General features: G+C 48.4%; 1 protein-coding gene across 10 annotated transcripts in view; it reads left to right on the top strand.

Annotated features, from left to right (window-relative positions):
* The window catches only part of adgrb1a (adhesion G protein-coupled receptor B1a), an 846,604-nt gene that overhangs the window by 305,836 nt on the left and 522,503 nt on the right, over window positions 1-18,265 (top strand). For 9 of the 10 annotated variants that reach the window (XM_038808775.1, XM_038808774.1, XM_038808778.1 and 6 more), the window contains exon 4: window positions 5,431-5,538. The exons of the other annotated variant lie outside the window; for it this stretch is intronic. In XM_038808775.1, the coding sequence (XP_038664703.1) occupies window positions 5,431-5,538 (108 nt within the window). The remainder of the gene's footprint in view (window positions 1-5,430; window positions 5,539-18,265) is intronic. 10 annotated transcript variants of the gene reach the window in all.

Here is an 18,265-nt window from a genome sequence, read left to right on the forward strand (position 1 = left end):
CCATCTCTTTTATCACCCTCCCTAATCTTATTGAAACATCTATGACCAGGAACCTCTAACAACCATTTCTGCCCCTCTTCTATCCAAGTTTCCGCGATGGCCACCACAGCGTAGTCCCAAGTACCGATCCATGTAGTGCAGGTGTTAGCATTTGCTAACAGGCTAAATTCAGTCTTGGTTGAATGCACGTCATGAGGTTGTGGGTTATGATCGGCAAAAGCAGTGAAAAATACCATAAAACTAAAGAAAAGAGCAGACAAAAGTGCAAGGAATAATGTAGATCCAAAGGACCGGGTTAGATATAGAGGACAGAAAAAAGAAGATAAACGTGAATATTGCTGAAAAGAAAGACATGATGCTGATGCTTTTCATTTTGCACATATCAAGACAAATGCAAGCTTGCCAAATTTCAAATCATTGCAACAATTTATACTTTTGGAGAAATTAATGCTGATTGGTTGGAACATCCACTCTGATTGGCCAAGTTGTTGCCATAGAGGAAACGGTGAGGAACCTCTGGATCCCCAAGGCTCTGGACATTCAGAAAAGGAGAAAGGCCTGATCATATTCCTTTTAATTGCAAAGAATGAGTTTCTGTCTGTGAATGTACGTCACTCTAGAAAACATAGAAGAGCCACATTTTGAGTTTGACTGATTATCTTAAAGTTAGTTAGTGTAGCTATTAGTGCACTCAGGATTGTTCAGCACGTGTCCAATCGCAGAATCACATCTAATAGCGAAGGTTCTGTCTACCATACCATGGAACCATAAACTTCCTACAGTGCAGAAGGAAGCCATTCAGTCCATCAAGTCTGCACCTACCTTCTGAAAGAGCCCCTTATCTAGGTCCACTCATCTGTGCAATCCCTAAACCCCACCTAACCTGCACACCATTGTGACACTAAAGGACAATTTAACATGGCCAATCCTCCTAACATGCATATCTCTGAGTAGAGGTTGAATAAACTTGGTTTGTTATCGCTGGAATGAAGGAGGTTGAGGGCGACCTGATAGAGGTCTACAAAATTATGAGGGGCATAGACAGAGTAGATAGAGACTTTTTCCCAGGTTAGAGGGGTCAATTACTAGGGGGCATAGGTTTAAGATGCGAGGGGCAAGGTTTAGAGGAGATGTACGAGGTAACTTTTTTACAGAGAGGGTAGTGGGAACCTGTAACTCGCTGCCGGAGGAGGTGGTGGAAGCAGGGACGATAGTGACTTTTAGGGGCATCTTGACAAATACATAAATAGGATGGGAATAGAGAGATACGGACCCCAGAAGTGTAGAAGATTTTAGTTTAGACGGGCAGCATGGTCGACGCAGGCTTGGAGGGCCGAAGTACCTGTTCCTGTGCTGTACTGTTCTTTGTTCTCTGGACTGTGGGAGGAAATGGAGCACCCAGAGGAAACCAGCGCAGGCATGGGGAGAATGTGCAAACCTGGTGGAATGCCAGATTTGTAGGTGGATGTCCCAATAATTGGCTGATCAAATTAAATAACATGTTTCTTCCTCAACCAGCTTGTGCTTGCAAAATCCAATATAAATTAGCCGCTGTTATATGTGATTCACAATAGGGCAACACTTGTTGAAAAATCCTAAGTGCATTAATAACTACGTGAATAACTAATTTAAGATAATCAGTCAAGAAATGGGCATAGCTGGTGATGTCCACGTCGGGTGAAAGGAATTTTAAAATAATTCCCCAGAGGTTTGCGGAACTTATAGTTCCCTTCTGGCTGAGGCATTGCTATGGAGAAATCAATCAGCATCGACTTGCTAACCTTGGGTGGCATGGTGGATAGCACTGCTGCCTCACAGTGCCAGAGGCCCGGATTCAATTCTGGCCTTAGGTGACTGTCCGTTTGGAGCTCCCACGTGCTCCCTGTGTCTGCGTTGGTTTCTTCCGAGTGCTCTGGTTTCCTCCCACAGTCCAAAGATGTGCAGGTTAAGTGGATTGGTCTTGCTAAATTGCCCTTAGTGTCCAAAGATGTGCAAGGATTAAGGGGATGAAGCAGGAGAGTGGGCCTGTGTGGGGTGCTGTTTCGGAGAGTTGGTGTGGACTAGATGGGCTGAATGGGCTCCTTCTGCTCTGTAGGAATTCCATGTTTCAATCAGTAGCCTTTACAGCTTACAGTTTTGCAATTTGTTGTGATTGCTTGAAATTTGGCATTCTTGCATTTGTCCTGAAGAGTGTAAGATGAAAAACTTTGACAACATCTTTTTTTTTTCAGCACTAGAAAAGGAAGATGAAAAAATAAGTACTTCAAAAAGAATTACAAAAATAACTTGGCAAGAAATATCAAGATTAACACAAAAGTTTGTCCAATTATGTTTGAAGATAAAAGGTAGTCAAGGATAATGACAGCTCTTTAAATCAAAGTGGGGGCAATATTGTAAACAGAATTAAGTAAATGGCAGGCCTGTTGAATAATTGCATTGTGCCAGTCTTTACTTTGAGGAGTAGAATAATGTATCTGACATTCCATAAAAACTAAACGCGATTCCACAAACAGAACTTACTAAAATTAACATAATCAAGGAAATAGTATTGGAGAAAACAATAGTACTAAAGTCAACTTTACACAGCCCGGTTTGATCACAGTACTGCACAGATTCTGGGCACCAGGCCTCATGATGGCCATAGTGACCTTGGATAGAATGCAGAACAGATTCACCAGAATGTAACCCTGGCTCCAACGGTTAGATTATGAGGAGAGTTTACAAACTGAGGAGAAATAAATTACGTTCCCTGGAACCTGGAAAGTTCATGAGGACAGCATGGTCGCACAATGGTTAGCACAATTGCTTCACAGCTCCAGGGCCTGAGGTTCAATTCCCAGCTTGAGTCACTGTCTGAGCCGAGTCTGCACATTCTCCCCGTGTCTGCGTGGGTTTCCTCCGGGGGCTCCGGTTTCCTCCCACAGTCCAAAGATGTGCAGGTTAGGTGGATTGGCCATGATAAATTTCCCTTAGTGTCCAAAAAGGTTAGGTGGGGTTACTGGGTTGCGGGGATAAGATGGAGTGGTGGCCTTAAGTGGGGTGCTCTTTCCAAGGGCTGGCGCAAACTCGATGGGCTGAATTGCCTCCTTCTGCACTGTAAATTCTCTGACTGATTTGGTTGAGGTTTTAGGGTTTTTGAAAGGAACGAATAGGGAAGATAGACAGAAACATTTTTATGCGAGGGGTGGTGCAATGACATAGGCAATAACCTTGAACTCAAAGCCAGTCCATTCCAGACATAAGTTGGGAAACGCTTCTTCATGTGTTAAAAGCATGGAACACCGTCCCACAAAAATAAATAAATATTACCTCAATCAGTAATATTAAAAGTAAGCTGGACAGGCTATTGCTGGGCAAAGTTCAAAGGGTGGAGATAGGATACAGGTGACACATGATCACGTTGAATGTTATAGAACAGTACAGCACAGAACAGGCCCTTCGGCCCTCGATGTTGTGCCGAGCATTGTCCAAAACCAAGGTCAAGCTATCCCACTCCCTGTCATTCTGGTGTGCTCCATGTACCTATCCAATAACCGCTTGAAAGTTCCCGACTCCACTATCACAGCAGGCAGTCCATTCCACACCCTAACCACTCTCTGAGTAAAAAACCTACCTCGGACATCCCTCCTATATCTCCCACCCTGAATCTTATAGTTATGCCCTCTTGTGACAGCTGCATCCACTCGAGGAAATAGTCTCTGAACGTCCACTCTATCTATCCACCTCATCATCTTATAAACCTCTATTTTTTTTTTAAATTTTAGATTACCCAATTATTTTTTCCAATTAAGGGGCAATTTAGCATGGCCAATCCACCTACTCTGCACCTTTTTGGGTTGTGGGGGCGAAACCCACGCAGACACGGGGAGAATGTGCAAACTCCACACGGCAGTGACTCAGAGCCGGGATCGAACCTGGGACCTCAGCGCCGTGAGGCGGTTGTGCTAACCACTAGGCCACCGTGCTGCCCTTTATAAACCTCTATTAAGTCGCCTATCATCCTCCTCCGCTCCAAAGAGAAAAATCCTAGCTCCCTCAACTTTTCCTCATAAGACCTATCCTGCAAACCAGGCAGCATCCTGGTATGTAGGAATGTGTGTCCGAAATCGTGTGTCCAATAATACTGGATGAGAGCTATTTACACTGCTTTTACACAACATCCTCTGCAGCCAGGTGATATAAAATATTGACCAATAATGGCACCCAGCCTCTCATATACTGCTTTGCACCAAAGTGTTTGAACCAAGATAGTGTTCTAATCATGGATAGTTCAGTCAGTAATAGTGTTGAGAATTATAGAAATGTGCTGCACAGAAGGAAGTCATTTGACCCATCATTTGGGTGATGATTGAAAAAGAGATATCTGACCGAAACTCACTTTCCAACTTTTGGTCCGTAACTTTGTGGCATTTCAAGCACTTTATAATGATGAGCGCTTCTCCCTTAGCTGCCCTTTCAGGCAGTGAATTTCCACACCACTATCTGGGTAAAAAAATGGCTCCTTAAATCTCCTCTAATTCTTCTATCAATTACAGCAAGCTTGTCTTTTAAAAGGTTGCGGGAGGAAAAGAACATTGAAAGTGGCAAGGATTAGAATCCATAGGGTTCTACAGTGCAGAAGGAAGCAATTCAGCCCATTGAGTCTTCACCGATCCTCTGAAAGAGCACCCTACCTAGGCCCACTCTCCTGCCCGATCCTTGTAACTCAACCGACCCTGCACATGTCTGGACATCAAGGGGCGATTTAGCATGGCCAACCCACCTAATCTGCATATCTTTGGGCTGCGGGAGGAAACCGGAGCATCTGAAGGAAACCCAGACTGATAATGGGAGAAAATACAAACTGCACACAGACAGTCAACCAAAGCCGGAATTGAACCCGGGTCCCTGGCTCTGCGAGGCAGCAGCGCTAACCATTCCGTCACCGTGCCATCCCCCATTCTCACAGAATGTGAGGCATCAATTTACATTTTAACCTGCCGTCTTAGAAGATGTCAGAAGCCCACAACAAAATCTGGCATGTTATATTGACATGATTATGTTCTTCTGTGCTTCAAGTAATGAAATCTGGGCTTGCTATGGATAATAACCGACTTTTGTTTTGATTTGAGAACCCAAGGCGGAGACATAAACTTATTGTGCAGCATAATACGGAGGTGAAAAAAGCAAAAGAAAGGACAAACCATATCTGGTAGTCATTAATAGGTAATTTAGATCTAATCTATGCCTTTAAAAATATCAAGGACAAATGGGAAAGTAAGGCAAAGGCAGAGGCAAAATGCTCTCATTTTGAGATTCAAGAAATCAATACGTTAGGGCGGTTAATGTGCAGTTTTTCCTGCTTGAAGTGATTTCATTGTGAAATTGTAATCCTTAAGATGCTCGATATGAAAGCAAAGGTTATTTACACAAGCCATTGCCTTGCCATAGCATATGGACGCTATAATTCCAGAAGCCAATCACTGAGGTCAATAGACTACAGGAAACACCAAGATGTTGACGGTTTCCATCGCTATGGATACTCCTTATCTCAGACAGGTAAGTCGTGAAACACAAAGTCCTTGTTCAATACTAACCCTTTTTCCAGCCCATTGTATGTCTGCCAAAGCTTTCAGTACGAAACTGCTTCACTATGTTGCTCTGTCACCTCTAAACCTGCATGACTTTTCTTTTTTGTTTTCCATACCTTGCTGTAAGTGGAATATTGTTTATTTAAGTTGATTTCCAAGACGATTTAAAAAAAAATCACACATACTTTCACTTTAAAATATAACGGGGCCCCGGGAAAGGCCTAACTCAAGCCTTAATATTTTATTGCAGGTCTCCTGTGAGTAATTGAAGGGTTAGGATTTAGTCAGAAAGTGGATATTGTCGCCATAGTTTGAATTGGTAAATTATAACTGGATAGCTAGAAAGTCAGTGGTGTTTCTACTTCAATTTAAATTTGATTAGAATTTCACCGCATCTAAAAAAGAATATCATGTGCAAACTGCACGCAGTATTAAGAGATGACCAACTAAGTTACTGTGTTAAATGCCGATGAAAGTGTTTGAATCCTGCAGAATATTACTGTCATTGTGAAGTAAAATTCATAAGCAGTGGAAGATTTGGGATCTTTTTGAAGCCTTTAACCAATTTAAATTACCCAACTATTTATATCGTGCCTTATCGGTCACCAAATACTTCAGAAGGAGGCCCAGAATGTAAGGCTGAATGGTAGCACTCTGGCTTCTGAATCAAAAGGTTCATTTTCCACAACAGAGACATGAGCACAGAATCTTGACTGGTACACCAGTTACTACTGAGTGAGTGTTGCACTGTTGGAGGGGCTGTCTTTCAGATGAGATGTTAAGCCATGGCTCCAACTGCACCTTATCAGGTGGATGCAAAAGGTCCCATGGCACTGTCCTGAAAATGTATGAGCAAAATTGAAGTCCACATGATGAATGGGGCAGGCATGAAATTGCTCCTGAGACCGAGATTAGTGGTGAATGGGTTTTTTCAGAAAAACAAACTCGTCACCAGGACCTGAAAATACAGGGCATAATTTTAAAGTTTGCAGATGGTGCAAAACTAGGAAATATCATCACAACCAGTGATGAGGATAGGAGCAGCTTTAGGAAGATATACTCATGCAAAATACTACAGGTACTGGAAATCAATTTTTGCCGGACGCCCAATTCTCTGCCCAATTATGATTGACGTTGCCAGCATTGCAAGGTGGAGAATCCAGCCTGGAGTTAATGACTGAAATTTAATGTTGGCCAATGGGGCAGTGTGGTGGGTGAGTGTAATGAATAGAGTAAAAGATGAAGTTTCAAGCTCCCTACATCAGGATAGAAGCACCAAATACTCTTGGCAATGTGTTGGAAGCAGGTGGGCAGTGCCCACAGCACAGGGCAGTAAGCAATGGCTTTGCAAGCAATGAATACTTACTGAAACACAGGTTTCGGCGATTCAATGTGATTTAAGTTGGAGACTCAGAGGAAACATCAGGCTTTGTTTTCAGGACAGGCTAAAGATGATGTGGAGTTTGTGAGCCGGTTTTTCAAGATGAAAGGTGGGTCAGTTGAAACTGTCTGTCATTATTTAGAGCGTTTGCTGGAAGAGGGGGAGGAGACCGAAAAGCATCATGGAGCAGGTTGCGGGTGATTAAGGGAAGGTTGAAGGTGACCGATGGTAGGTTGAGGAACATTGAGTGGAGGACTAGGGTCAATGAGAATAAGACTAGAGTGTGCTTGAAGAACATCAGCATTTTGTTGAATAATTCCCACTTGTCCATAGGTATAAGGTTTGGGCTGAAACCCAGGTTACCAGTGGAGGGCATAGTTTCTGCCCTCTGTTCAATTTCAGGAGGCAAAATTGGACTTATCCGCACAATGTTCCTGGAACTGCACAGAGGAAGAAAGGTCCTGTACAAGAGCAGCTTGAAAGTCAACAAGACACCGAGGCTGGTCAATATGATGGAGGCAACTGGCTGCAGTTCAATGATGAGGGCCATCCTAATGTCTATTGCAGTCTCCCTAACTTGCCTGCAGATGACTGAGAGGCAATCCCAATGACAGCTGAGGATGCTTAGGGAGGCAAGCACTGATCTGTGGGCTCTACTCCAGCATGACCTGCAGACCTTTGGAGGAAGAGGGAGATCATTGCCAGTGGCTTTAAAAATCACTGCAGCACTGTATCTCTGCAGCATCAACTAACTCCAAGGCTCCATGGATGGTATGTGTCTCATTTCACATTGAATCATAGAGGTCGCAAATGTGTTGTTTGAAAGGTTCCAAGCGTTTGCGTACTCCAGTACAGATCCGGGGAGGAAGGTTGGAAGATCAGTGGATTTCAGTTACTTTCGCATAGATGCAAAGGGTAATAAGCTACATGCATGTGACAATCAGAGCTCCCTGTGTCGTTAAAGTGGGTCCGAATCACGCCCACATAGTTATGTGAGAAGACACAGGACCCGCACCCAGGGTCAGTCAGGTTTTGGATAAAGTAGGGGCAGCACGGTGGCCTAGTGGTTAGCACAACCGCCTCACGGCGCTGAGGTCCCAGGTTCGATCCCGGCTCTGGGTCACTGTCCGTGTGGAGTTTGCACATTCTCCCCATGTCTGCGTGGGTTTCGCCCCCACAACCCAAAAATGTGCAGAGTAGGTGGATTGGCCATGCTAAATTGCCCCTTAATTGGAAAAAATAATTGGGTAATCTAAATTTAAAAAAAAAAAATTATAAGGTTTTGGATAAAGTAGTGTGTACCTGCAAGCACGGAGACAGCTTTTAATTTGTACCCTTTTATGTACTTGCAAATAATTCTAAAAGTTAACAAAGGCTTACAGTTAGCTGGTGTATGACTGCGAAGAGTTCTTTAGAACTATTGGACTATAACTAACACTATAAAACAATCTGCAACCTTCCCAAACAGAAAAGGTCAATTAATCTGCAATTGGTGTGCAGCTGCAGCGACATATCCTCCAGGTGTCTGCTCGGTTCCCAGGGGGCTCTCATGATTCATACATTCTATCCAACTCTCGGGTGCCACAGCAATCCCCCGTGGAGATGGACACATGGTGACAGGGGCTCTCCCTTCAAAAGCTGACTGATGACACAAGTCAAAACCCTTGAACTCTAGCGAATGAATGTTATAATGCTTCCCATAGTTCCACAAGGGCTATCATAGGACACACCATTAGAATCTTGAAAATGAGCCTGGACTGCTCTGGCTGAGATTTCCAACATGCGCTTCAAAGAATTTTGGGAATGATAGTCATGTTTAGTAGATGGGGTGGCCAGGCCAGCTACTGCCATAGAGGAATCACACTCTTCATCAGATGAGAATGATGAGAAAGATGCAGGAATGCCTGCACTATTGGTGGTTCAGCATCAGATGCCAGGTCGATGGAGAGACACAAAAGGGAGGCACGCGGATCACTCATTCTGAACAGGTTTCAACAGCCATGATGCCTTTGAAGCCCAATTTCTGGGCTTTATACCATGTGACCAGGAGACTAAACTGCTAGTTTGTGATGCAAAACAAGACCAGCAGCGCGGGTTCAATTCCCGTACCGGATGAGGCTATTCATGAAGGCTTCGCCTTCTCAATCTTACCCCTTACCTGAGGTGAGGTGATCCTCAGGTTAAATCACCACATGCCATGAAAGGGGGGTGGAGGGGGGTATGAAGGGTGGGGGGAGTGCAGGGCAGGTATGAAGGGGCCTCAGAGGTGAAAGCAGCCAATGATCACCTGGGGCTATGATGACTTTTTAAAAATAAATTTAGAGTACCCAATTAATATTTTCCAATTAAGGGGCAATTTAGCATGGCCACTCCACCTACTCGGGACATCTTTGGGTTGTGGGGGCGAAACCCACGCAAACACGGGGGGAATGTGCAAACTCCACACAGACAGTGACCCAGGGCCGGGATCGAACCTGGGACCTCGGCGCCGTGAGGCAACAGGGCTAACCCACTGCGCCACCATGCTGCCCTGGGCTATGATGACTTAACCTTACCCAAATGACCCATTCATGTCCACCGGCATCAAATCACCAATGAAGCATGATGAAACCAAGACTAACTTAGGGGAAGAGGCACCTGAAGGAAGGTCCAAGCACATATTGTCACTCTCTCTTTTCAACACTGTATTGAGCTCACAGCCAGAGTGGCAACATGCAGGTCCGAACTCAGTGATGATTAATTGGTCTACTGGACCTGGGTCTCCATGATGGTCCTCCACCATCCAGAGTAGATGTGGTATGTATGGGCTTATACAAGGCATTTGGCAAACTTCCATTTAAAAGGATTGTCAACAAAGTGATAGCCCATTGAATAAAAGGGACATCAGCATCATGGATAGAAAATTGGCTGATTTGTAGGAAACAGAGTATCAGTGAAAAGTTGACTTTCGGACTGGAGGATGATATATCGTGGGATTCCAAGGTCAGTGTTAGGAGCCCTGCTGTTCCTAATGTGTTAATGACCATGACTGGGGTGTACAGGGCACAATTTCAAAACTTTGAATTATTGTTATGCTGCAGGAATAGTAGAAACCTCGAGAACATAGAGGGCGTGATCTAGTGGAAATGTTTCTAAGGGCTCAGTCTAATGGCCACACTGCACCCGAAAAACAGCATGCCATGGTGCATCATGGCTGGTAAATGACAGGACACCCTGGTCCCGGGATCTACCCAGTGTGCCATGTCTTGGGAGATCGAACGCAATTTCGCGAGATGTCGCAATGTGAAACCTGCCCATTGTGGGCGGGATCACTTTTTAGCAAATCTGCACATTAGAGCAAGGCAGCTAATCTCACTTTAATATGCAGTTCTTTGAGGTAACCAAGGCATTGGGATCTATCCCCTTCACCATGGAGACCTCGGGCGAGCGCCATTCAGTACTGGTCTCCACAAATAGGGACCAGATGGAACGGTACTCATGGGTATCTCCCAGGGGTTTACAGGCCCCCAGGTGCATTCCCTCTGGTCAGGGTGGTACCGCACAGACACCCTGGCAATGTCACCTTAATGCCAGCCTGGCACTGCCAAGATGCCCAGGTGGCACTGCCAGCTGGTGGGGCGTTGCCCAGGTGCCAGGCTGGCATTCCCAAGGCACCAAGCTGGCATTTTATTTGCGGCAGTGATCGGTGTGGGGGGTGATCAGAGGGCCCAGGGACTCCCTTACAGTGAGGTTGGGCTTCGGAGCACACGTCGGGGAGCTCGAGAGATCAGGACGCCATTTAAAAATGGTGTGCTGAGCTCACCCTGCACTGAGGAGTGCCAAGGGGTGATTCCTCTGTGCAGGAAACAGGACTAATTGCGGCCTTAGCGGCGTGTGCCTGCTGAGGGTTCGTATTTAACAGGAGTCACATTAGATAGGGTTGTATTTCTCGTTGCTGTAAGCGCTGGGCAACACATGGCTAAGTGTCATTTGTGGCGGGTTTTGCTCGGAGCTTCTCGCTGGCTCTGTCAGAGAGCACTCCACCACTATCTAAACACACAGTCACATTTTGGACCCTAAGGAGTTTCTCACCGGATTAGCCCACATTTAGGACACGATCTACCGCCCACATTGTGGCTGAAAGTCAGTGCGCCATGGGGCAACGTGGCCGGTAGATTCCGGGAGACCCCTTAGTTACGGGAATAGGGTGCGGGAGTGGATCGAGGCAGGGTGCTCTTTTTGAGAGTCGGTGCAGACTCAATAGACTTAATGACCGCCTTCTGTACTGTAGAAATTCTATGATTCTAGAGTGAGACAGCTAGTCTCACTTTAATATGCAGTTTCCTGAGGTAGCCGATGCATTGGTATCTATCCTTTTGCCTTGGAGACCTTGGCAAGCGCCGTTCAGTACTGGTCTCCACAAAGAGCGATCAGGTGGAATGACACTCATACGGGTCTCCCCGGGCACCAGAGACCCCAAGGTGCTTGCCTCTGGGAAGGTTGGCACCCTGGCACTTCTGGTGCAAGCCTGGCAACCTGGCACTGTCAGCCTGGCACCCTTGCAGTGTCACCTGGGTTAGATAGCAGGGAGTTTCTCAGTGCTCTGAGCATCTGGAAACACCCAGCTAATCTCGCGCTATGGGTCTTTGTCCCCATTCGGGTGAATCGTGGACAAATAATTATTTTCATCACTGAGGAGCTGAACTCACTGGCCAGACTAGGTCATCAGAGAGTGGGCCATTTTGAAAGGGTGCCCCAATCTCTAAGTTCGCTTCTCCCCTGACCCATGGGCAATGTCACCCCCCACACACATGGGCATTACCCCACACCCCCCATGTGATGGGGACGTTGAGGGTTATCTATCCTGGCCTTCCTGCACCCCCATTCGGGACCCCCCTTCCAGGACCCCCACTGTTCACTACCCCCAATCTTCCAGAGGCCCCATCATACCCGCCATGCACCCCTTCCCTTCATACCCCCCCCTCCACCCTTCATTCACGGTATGGCCCCCTCAGACCTTGCCCCTTAGCAGTGCCACCCTGACATCAGACAAGCTGGCACTGACACCCTGCCACCCACGCAGTGCTCCTTCTGGCTTTGTAGTGCCATCTGGGCATTGCCAAGGCACCACCCCGTGTGATGTGCCATCAATTATAACAAAGACGAGTTGTGGAACAAAACTGTGGCTTTAATAAGCTAAACGAGAACCTGCTGGCAACTGATCCCGAACTGAGGCAGGGCCAGAGGTCAGCCACCTTTATACAGAGCCTGAGGGGAGGAGCCACAGGCAGAGCCAGCAGAGATAACAAACAGTATATACAATACAGTAACAGTTGTTTACCACAATATATACAATACAGTAACAGTGGTTTACCACAATATATATAATACAGTAACAGTGGTTACCACATTCACACCCTGTTAAAAAAAAAGAGAGTCCAGTGGGGGTGAAGTGGACTTGAAGATTGAGTCTGTCGGGGGCTTCCACCGTGAACGCCTCAGTCCCAGCTGTGGCGTGTGCACTTGTGTCGAGACATGCGTGCCTGGGAGCGTGTCATCTTCTTCGTCCAGTAGTTGAGTTGGTGGAGAGGGAGATGGTGTAGGGTCGGGCGTGGTGGTGATGGTCACTGGGGAATCTGTGGGGGCCAAATCCCGAAGGGAACTGTGTCCTGCCGCCCGTCATGATGTGCCACGTAGGCATATTGTGGGTTGGCATGGAGGAGGTGATCCGATTTCTGACTCCTCGCATGCTTCCGGAGGAGGACGGGCCCTGGGACTGTCAGCCAGGACGGGAGCGAGACCCTGAGGTGGACTTCCTGGGGAAGACAAACATTCGTTCGTGAGGGGTCTCATTAATGGCAGTACGCAGGAGCGACCGGATGGAGTTGGGAGCATCGGGAAGGACTTCCTGCCAGCGGGAGACTGGGAGACATCTAGACCGTAGGGCAAGAAGGACTGCCTTCCAGGCCGTTGCGTTCTCCCTCTCCACCTGTCCGTTTCCCCGGGGGTTGTAGCTGGTAGTCCTGCTTGAGGCGATGCCCTTGCTAAGCAGGAACTGACGCATCTCATCACTCATGAAAGAGGAACCCCGATCGCTATGGATGTAGGTGGGGAAACCGAATAAGGTGAAGAGACTGTGAAGGGCCTTGATGACAGTGGCAGAGGTCATGTCAGTGCCTGGGATGGCGAAAGGGAAACGTGAGTACTCTTCAATAATGTTGAGGAAGTACATGTTATGGTCAGTGGAGGGGAGGGGCCCTTTGAAGTCGATGCTAAGGCGCTCAAAGGGGCGGGAAGCCTTTACCAGGTGCGCTCTGTCTGGCTGATAGAAGTGTGGTTTGCACTCTGCGCAGACCTGGCAGTTCCTGGTCATGGTCCTGACCTCCTCGATGGAGTAAGGCAGGTTGCCCTCGGGTGACAAAGGTCATTGTGGAGGGCCCAAAGTCAGTCTACTGGTGCGCTGGCACATGTACCGCGGGATAGGGCATCTGGGGGCTCATTGAGCTTCCCAGGTCGATACAAGATATCGTAATTGTAGGTGGAGAGTTCGATCCTCCACCTCATGATCTTGTCGTTCTTGATCTTGCCCCGCTGTGTGTTATTAAACATAAAGGTAACAGACCGTTGGTCAGTGAGGAGAGTGAATCGCCTGCTGGTCAGGTAATGCCTCCAATGAGCTTCCACAATGCTCCACACAGCTTCCACAATGGCTTGGGCTTCCTTTTAGACGGAGGAGTGTTGAATTTCAGAGGCCTGGAGGGTATGGGAGTAGAAAGCCACGGACCTGCCTGCCTGGTTGAGGGTAGCGTCCAGGGCAAAGTCAGACGCATCGCTCTCCACCTGGAACGAGATGGACTCAATGCCTCCAAAACGCATTTCTCCTGCTTATATGTGAGGTAAGGAGCTTAGCGGTGTGGAGGAAAAGTCGGAGATTAGCGTCATGGTCCTGCTGGTCATGGCCGCAGATGGTGACATTATCCAGATACAGAAATGCGGCCCGCAGCCCATACTGGTCAACCATTCGGTCCATCACTCGTTGGAAGACTGAGACCCCATTGGTGATGCCGAAGGGGACCCTGAGGATGTGGTAGAGGCGGCCGTCTGCCTTGAAGGCAGTGTATTGACGGTCCTCCAGGCAGATAGGGAGCTAGTGGTACGCGGACTTCAAGTCAACAGTGGAGAAGATTCAATACACAGCTTCCTCAATGGCTTGGGCTTCCTTTTCGATGGAGGAGTGTCAAATTTCGGAGGCCTGGAGAGTACAGGAGAAGAAAGCCATGGGCCTGCCTGCCTGGTTGAGGGTAGCATCCAGGGCAAAGTCAGACGCATCGCTCTCCACCTGGAACGGGATGGATTCGTCTACTGCGTGCATTGTAGCTTTGACAATATCTGCCTTGATGCGGTTGAAGGCCAGGTGGGCCTCAGCCATCTGGGGAAATATGGTTGATTTAATGAGTGGGCGGGCCTTGTCCACAGAATTGGGGACCCACTGGGCATAATAGGAGAAGAACCCCAGGCATCTCTACAGGGCCTTGGGGCAGTGGGGGAGGGGACGTTACAGGAAGGGGCGCATGCGATCGGGGTCAGGCCCTAGGACCCCGTTTTCCACCACGAAGCCAAGGGTGGATAGGTGGATTGTGCGGAAAAGACATTTCTCCTTATATGTGAGGCTAAGGAGCTTAGCGGTGTGGAGAAAATGCCGGAGGTTAGCGTCATGGTCCTGCTGTTCATGGCCGCAGATTGTGACATTATCCAGATATGGGAACGTGACCGTACTGGTTAACCATTTGGTCCATCACTTGTTAGAAGACCGAGACCCCATTGGTGACGCCGAAGGGGACCCTGAGGAAGTGGTAGAGGCGGCCATCTGCCTTGAAGGCAGTGTATTGGCGGTCCTCCGGGCTTATAGGGAGCTGGTGGTATGCGAACTTCAAGTCAACAGTGGAGAAGACTCGATACTTCGCAATCTAATTAACCATATCAGATATGCGGGGAAGGGGGTACACATCGAGCTGTGTGTACCGGTTGATCATCTGACTGTAGTCGATGACCATTCGGTGCTTCTCCCCAGTCTTGACGACCACCACTTGGGCTCTCCAGGGGCTGGTACTGGCCTCTATTATCCCTTCCCGTAGGAGTCGCTGGACCTCTGATCTGATAAAGGCCTTGTCCCGGGCACTGTATCGTCTGCTCCTAGTGGCGACGGGCTTACAGTCCGGGTGAGGTTAGCGAAGAGCGAGGGTGGAGCGACCTTTAGGGTCGCGAGGCTACAGACAGTGAGGGGAGGGCAGGGGTCCACTGAACTTCAAGGTAAGGCTTCGAGGTGGCACTGAAAATCAAGACCCAGTAATAGGGCAGCGCAGAGATGAGGGAGGACGTAGAGCTTGGAATTAGTGTACTCTACACCCTGTACCGAAAGGGTTGCAACACCGTATCCTCGGATCTCCACGGAATGTGATCCGGAAGCCAGGGAGATTTTCTGAGTCGCGGGTAAAATTGGGAGGGAGCAGCGCCTGACCGTATCTGGGTGGATGAAGCTGTCAGTGCTCCCGGAGTCGAAGAGGCAGGTCGTCTCGTGCCCGTTGATCCGGACGGTCATCATGGATTTAGTGAGGTGATGAGGTCGAGACTGGTCGAGGGTGATGGAGGCGAGCTTCGGAAGGTGGGTGGGCTGGTCGAGAGTAGCGGAGGCCATTGTACGACTGGGTGGGCAGAGGTTCCGGAAGGCGGCAGGGTGATTCCAAGACGGCGGGTTGCATGTGGTGGGTGGCGTTGAAGATGGCGGCCCCCATGGGTCGCACGTGGTGGATGACCTGGTAGATGGGGGCAGTCCCGAGAGGCAACACACAGCGCTGCTGATGCTAGGTCTGGAAACTATAAGAACAGGTCAGGCCTGGCAGACTTTGGCGAAGTGGCCCTTCTTTCCACACCCATTGCAGGTCGCGTTCCGTGCTGGGCAGCGTTGTCTGAGGTGCTTACCCTGGCCACAGAAGTAGCATCTCGGGACTCCGGAGTTGGCGGATTGCTGCGCGGCATAGGCTTGCGATGCACCCGGGTCGCGTGATGGCGACGCCCATGACGTCACGAGGGTGCCGCGTGGTCAGAGGTGAAGGCATCCATGTTATGGAAGGCCACTTCCAGCGAATTCGAGAGCTGCACTGTCTCTTGGAGGCCGAGTGTACCCCCTTCTAGCAGGTGCTGGTGGATGTAATTACATTTTTTGCCAGCGAAATAGGCGTCCATGATCAGCAGCTCCATGTGCTGGACAGCCGATACCGCCTGACAACTGCAGCTCCGGCCGTGTACCCGTAAGGCACGCAGAAATTTGGCTTGCAATTCTCCGGGGCGTTGACGCCTCGTGCAAGGAGATGCCTAGTGTACACCTCATTTACTACATTTACATACTGCCCCTTCAGCGGCGTTATGGCCTCTGCGTACGAGGCAGCGTCCCTGATAAGGAGGAAGACCTGCGGGCTTAACCGGGCGTTGAGGACTCGAAGCTTGTGGATGTCGGCGATGGCGTCAGCGGCAGATTTGAGGTAAGCTTCGAAGCAACTTAGCCAGTGCTCGAATGGCGCAGTGGCGTCGGCTGCTTGGGGGTCCAGTTCCAGGCGATCAGGCTTGAGTGATGCATCCATCTTAAGCGTTTAGCTTATTAAATTGATGTGCCATCAATTATAACAAAGACGAGTTGTGGAACAAAACTGTGGCTTTAATAAGCTAAACGAGAACCTGCTGGCAACTGATCCCGAACTGGGGCACGGCCAGAGTTCGGCCACCTTTATGCAGTGCCTGAGGGGAGGAGCCACAGCCGGAGCCAGCAGAGACAACAAACAATATATACAATACAGTAACAGTGGTTTACCACAATATGTATAATACAGTAACAGTGGTTACCACACTGTGTTAAATGGAGAGAGCAAGGGGGCCACCATGCCCTGTCCCTGAACATGCACGGGCGTCCAATGGCCTAGGAGACCCCCTGGGTGCGTTCCGCCTGGTCCACTTTTGTGTAGGCTAGTACTGAATTGTGCCCTGCTTGGGACTCCCTGGGGAGGCTGATAGTTGCCGGGAGCTGATAGATCCCGGGTCAGCACACCTAAGCGGGTTTTAAACCTGTTTATCTGTGCTTGGTCCCACCCATTGCAGGTGGGATCCTAATCGCGATGCCTTCCGAAAACTGTGTAGATCTTGCGAGGCATACTGGCTGTCGGGAAGCCCACGGGAGGACTCTCTCAGCATCTGCTGGCCACCTCACACTCCCGATCGGGTGCAACGCGGCCGGTAGCTCGCACCCAGACAGTCTGTTGGAACAGGTGGACAAGTGGCAGGTGAAATTTAATGTAGGGAAGTGTGAAGTTATACAGTTTGGTTGCAAGAATAAGGAGAGGCAATACAAAATTAAAGAAACAATTCTAAAGGGGGTACAGTAGCAGAAGAGGTATTGAGGGCATGTGTGGAAATATTGAAAATGGCAGGTTCAGAAAATGGTTAACAAAGAAAAATACAGCACAGGAACAGGCCCTTCAGCCCTCCAAGCCTGCGTTGACCATGCTGCCCATCGAAACTAAAACCTTCGACGCCTCCGGGGTCCGTAACCCTCTATTTCCATCCTATTCATGTATTTGTCAAGGTGCCCCTTAAACGTCACTATCGTTAATAAGACATCTGGGGTTCTGAGCTTTCTAAATAGTGACATAGAGTACAGAAAAAGAGCCTGTGTAAAACAATGGTTCAGCTTCAACCCGTGTCCAATTCTGGGCACTACAAGGAAGGATGGGTTAGAGACGGTACAGAGATGTACGAGAATGTTTCCAGAAATGAGGAACTTCAGTTATGTTGTTAGTTTTTTTATATTCATTCGTGGGATGTGTGTGATGCTGGCTAGGCCAACATTTATTTCCCATCTCTAATTGTCTTTGAGAAGGTGGTGTACCTTCAATCGCTTCAGCCCTTGTGGTGTAGGTACACCCACTGTTAAGAGGGAGAGTTGAGGATTTTGACCCAACGACTGAAGGAATGGCGATATATTTCCAAGTCAGGACGGTGAGTGGAATTTGCAAGTGCTGGTGTTCCCATGTGTCCCATCGAAGCAGCAGAAGTTTTAGGATGGATGTGGCATGGGCTGTCCAAGAAGCCTTAGTGAGTTCTTGCCCTCTTGGGGATGGTACTTTGCTGCCACTGTACATTGTTGGTGGAGGGAGTGAAGTTTAAAGCTATGGATTGGGTGCCAATCAAGCGGGCTGCTTTGTCCTGGATGGTGTCAAGCCTCTTGAGTGCGGATTGAGCTGCACTCACCCAGGATGGAGAAATTGGGCTGATGCCCTCGGAGAAG

Source organism: Scyliorhinus canicula, chromosome 10 (genome assembly GCF_902713615.1).
Source record: "Scyliorhinus canicula chromosome 10, sScyCan1.1, whole genome shotgun sequence".
Taxonomy (NCBI): Eukaryota; Metazoa; Chordata; class Chondrichthyes; order Carcharhiniformes; family Scyliorhinidae; genus Scyliorhinus; species Scyliorhinus canicula.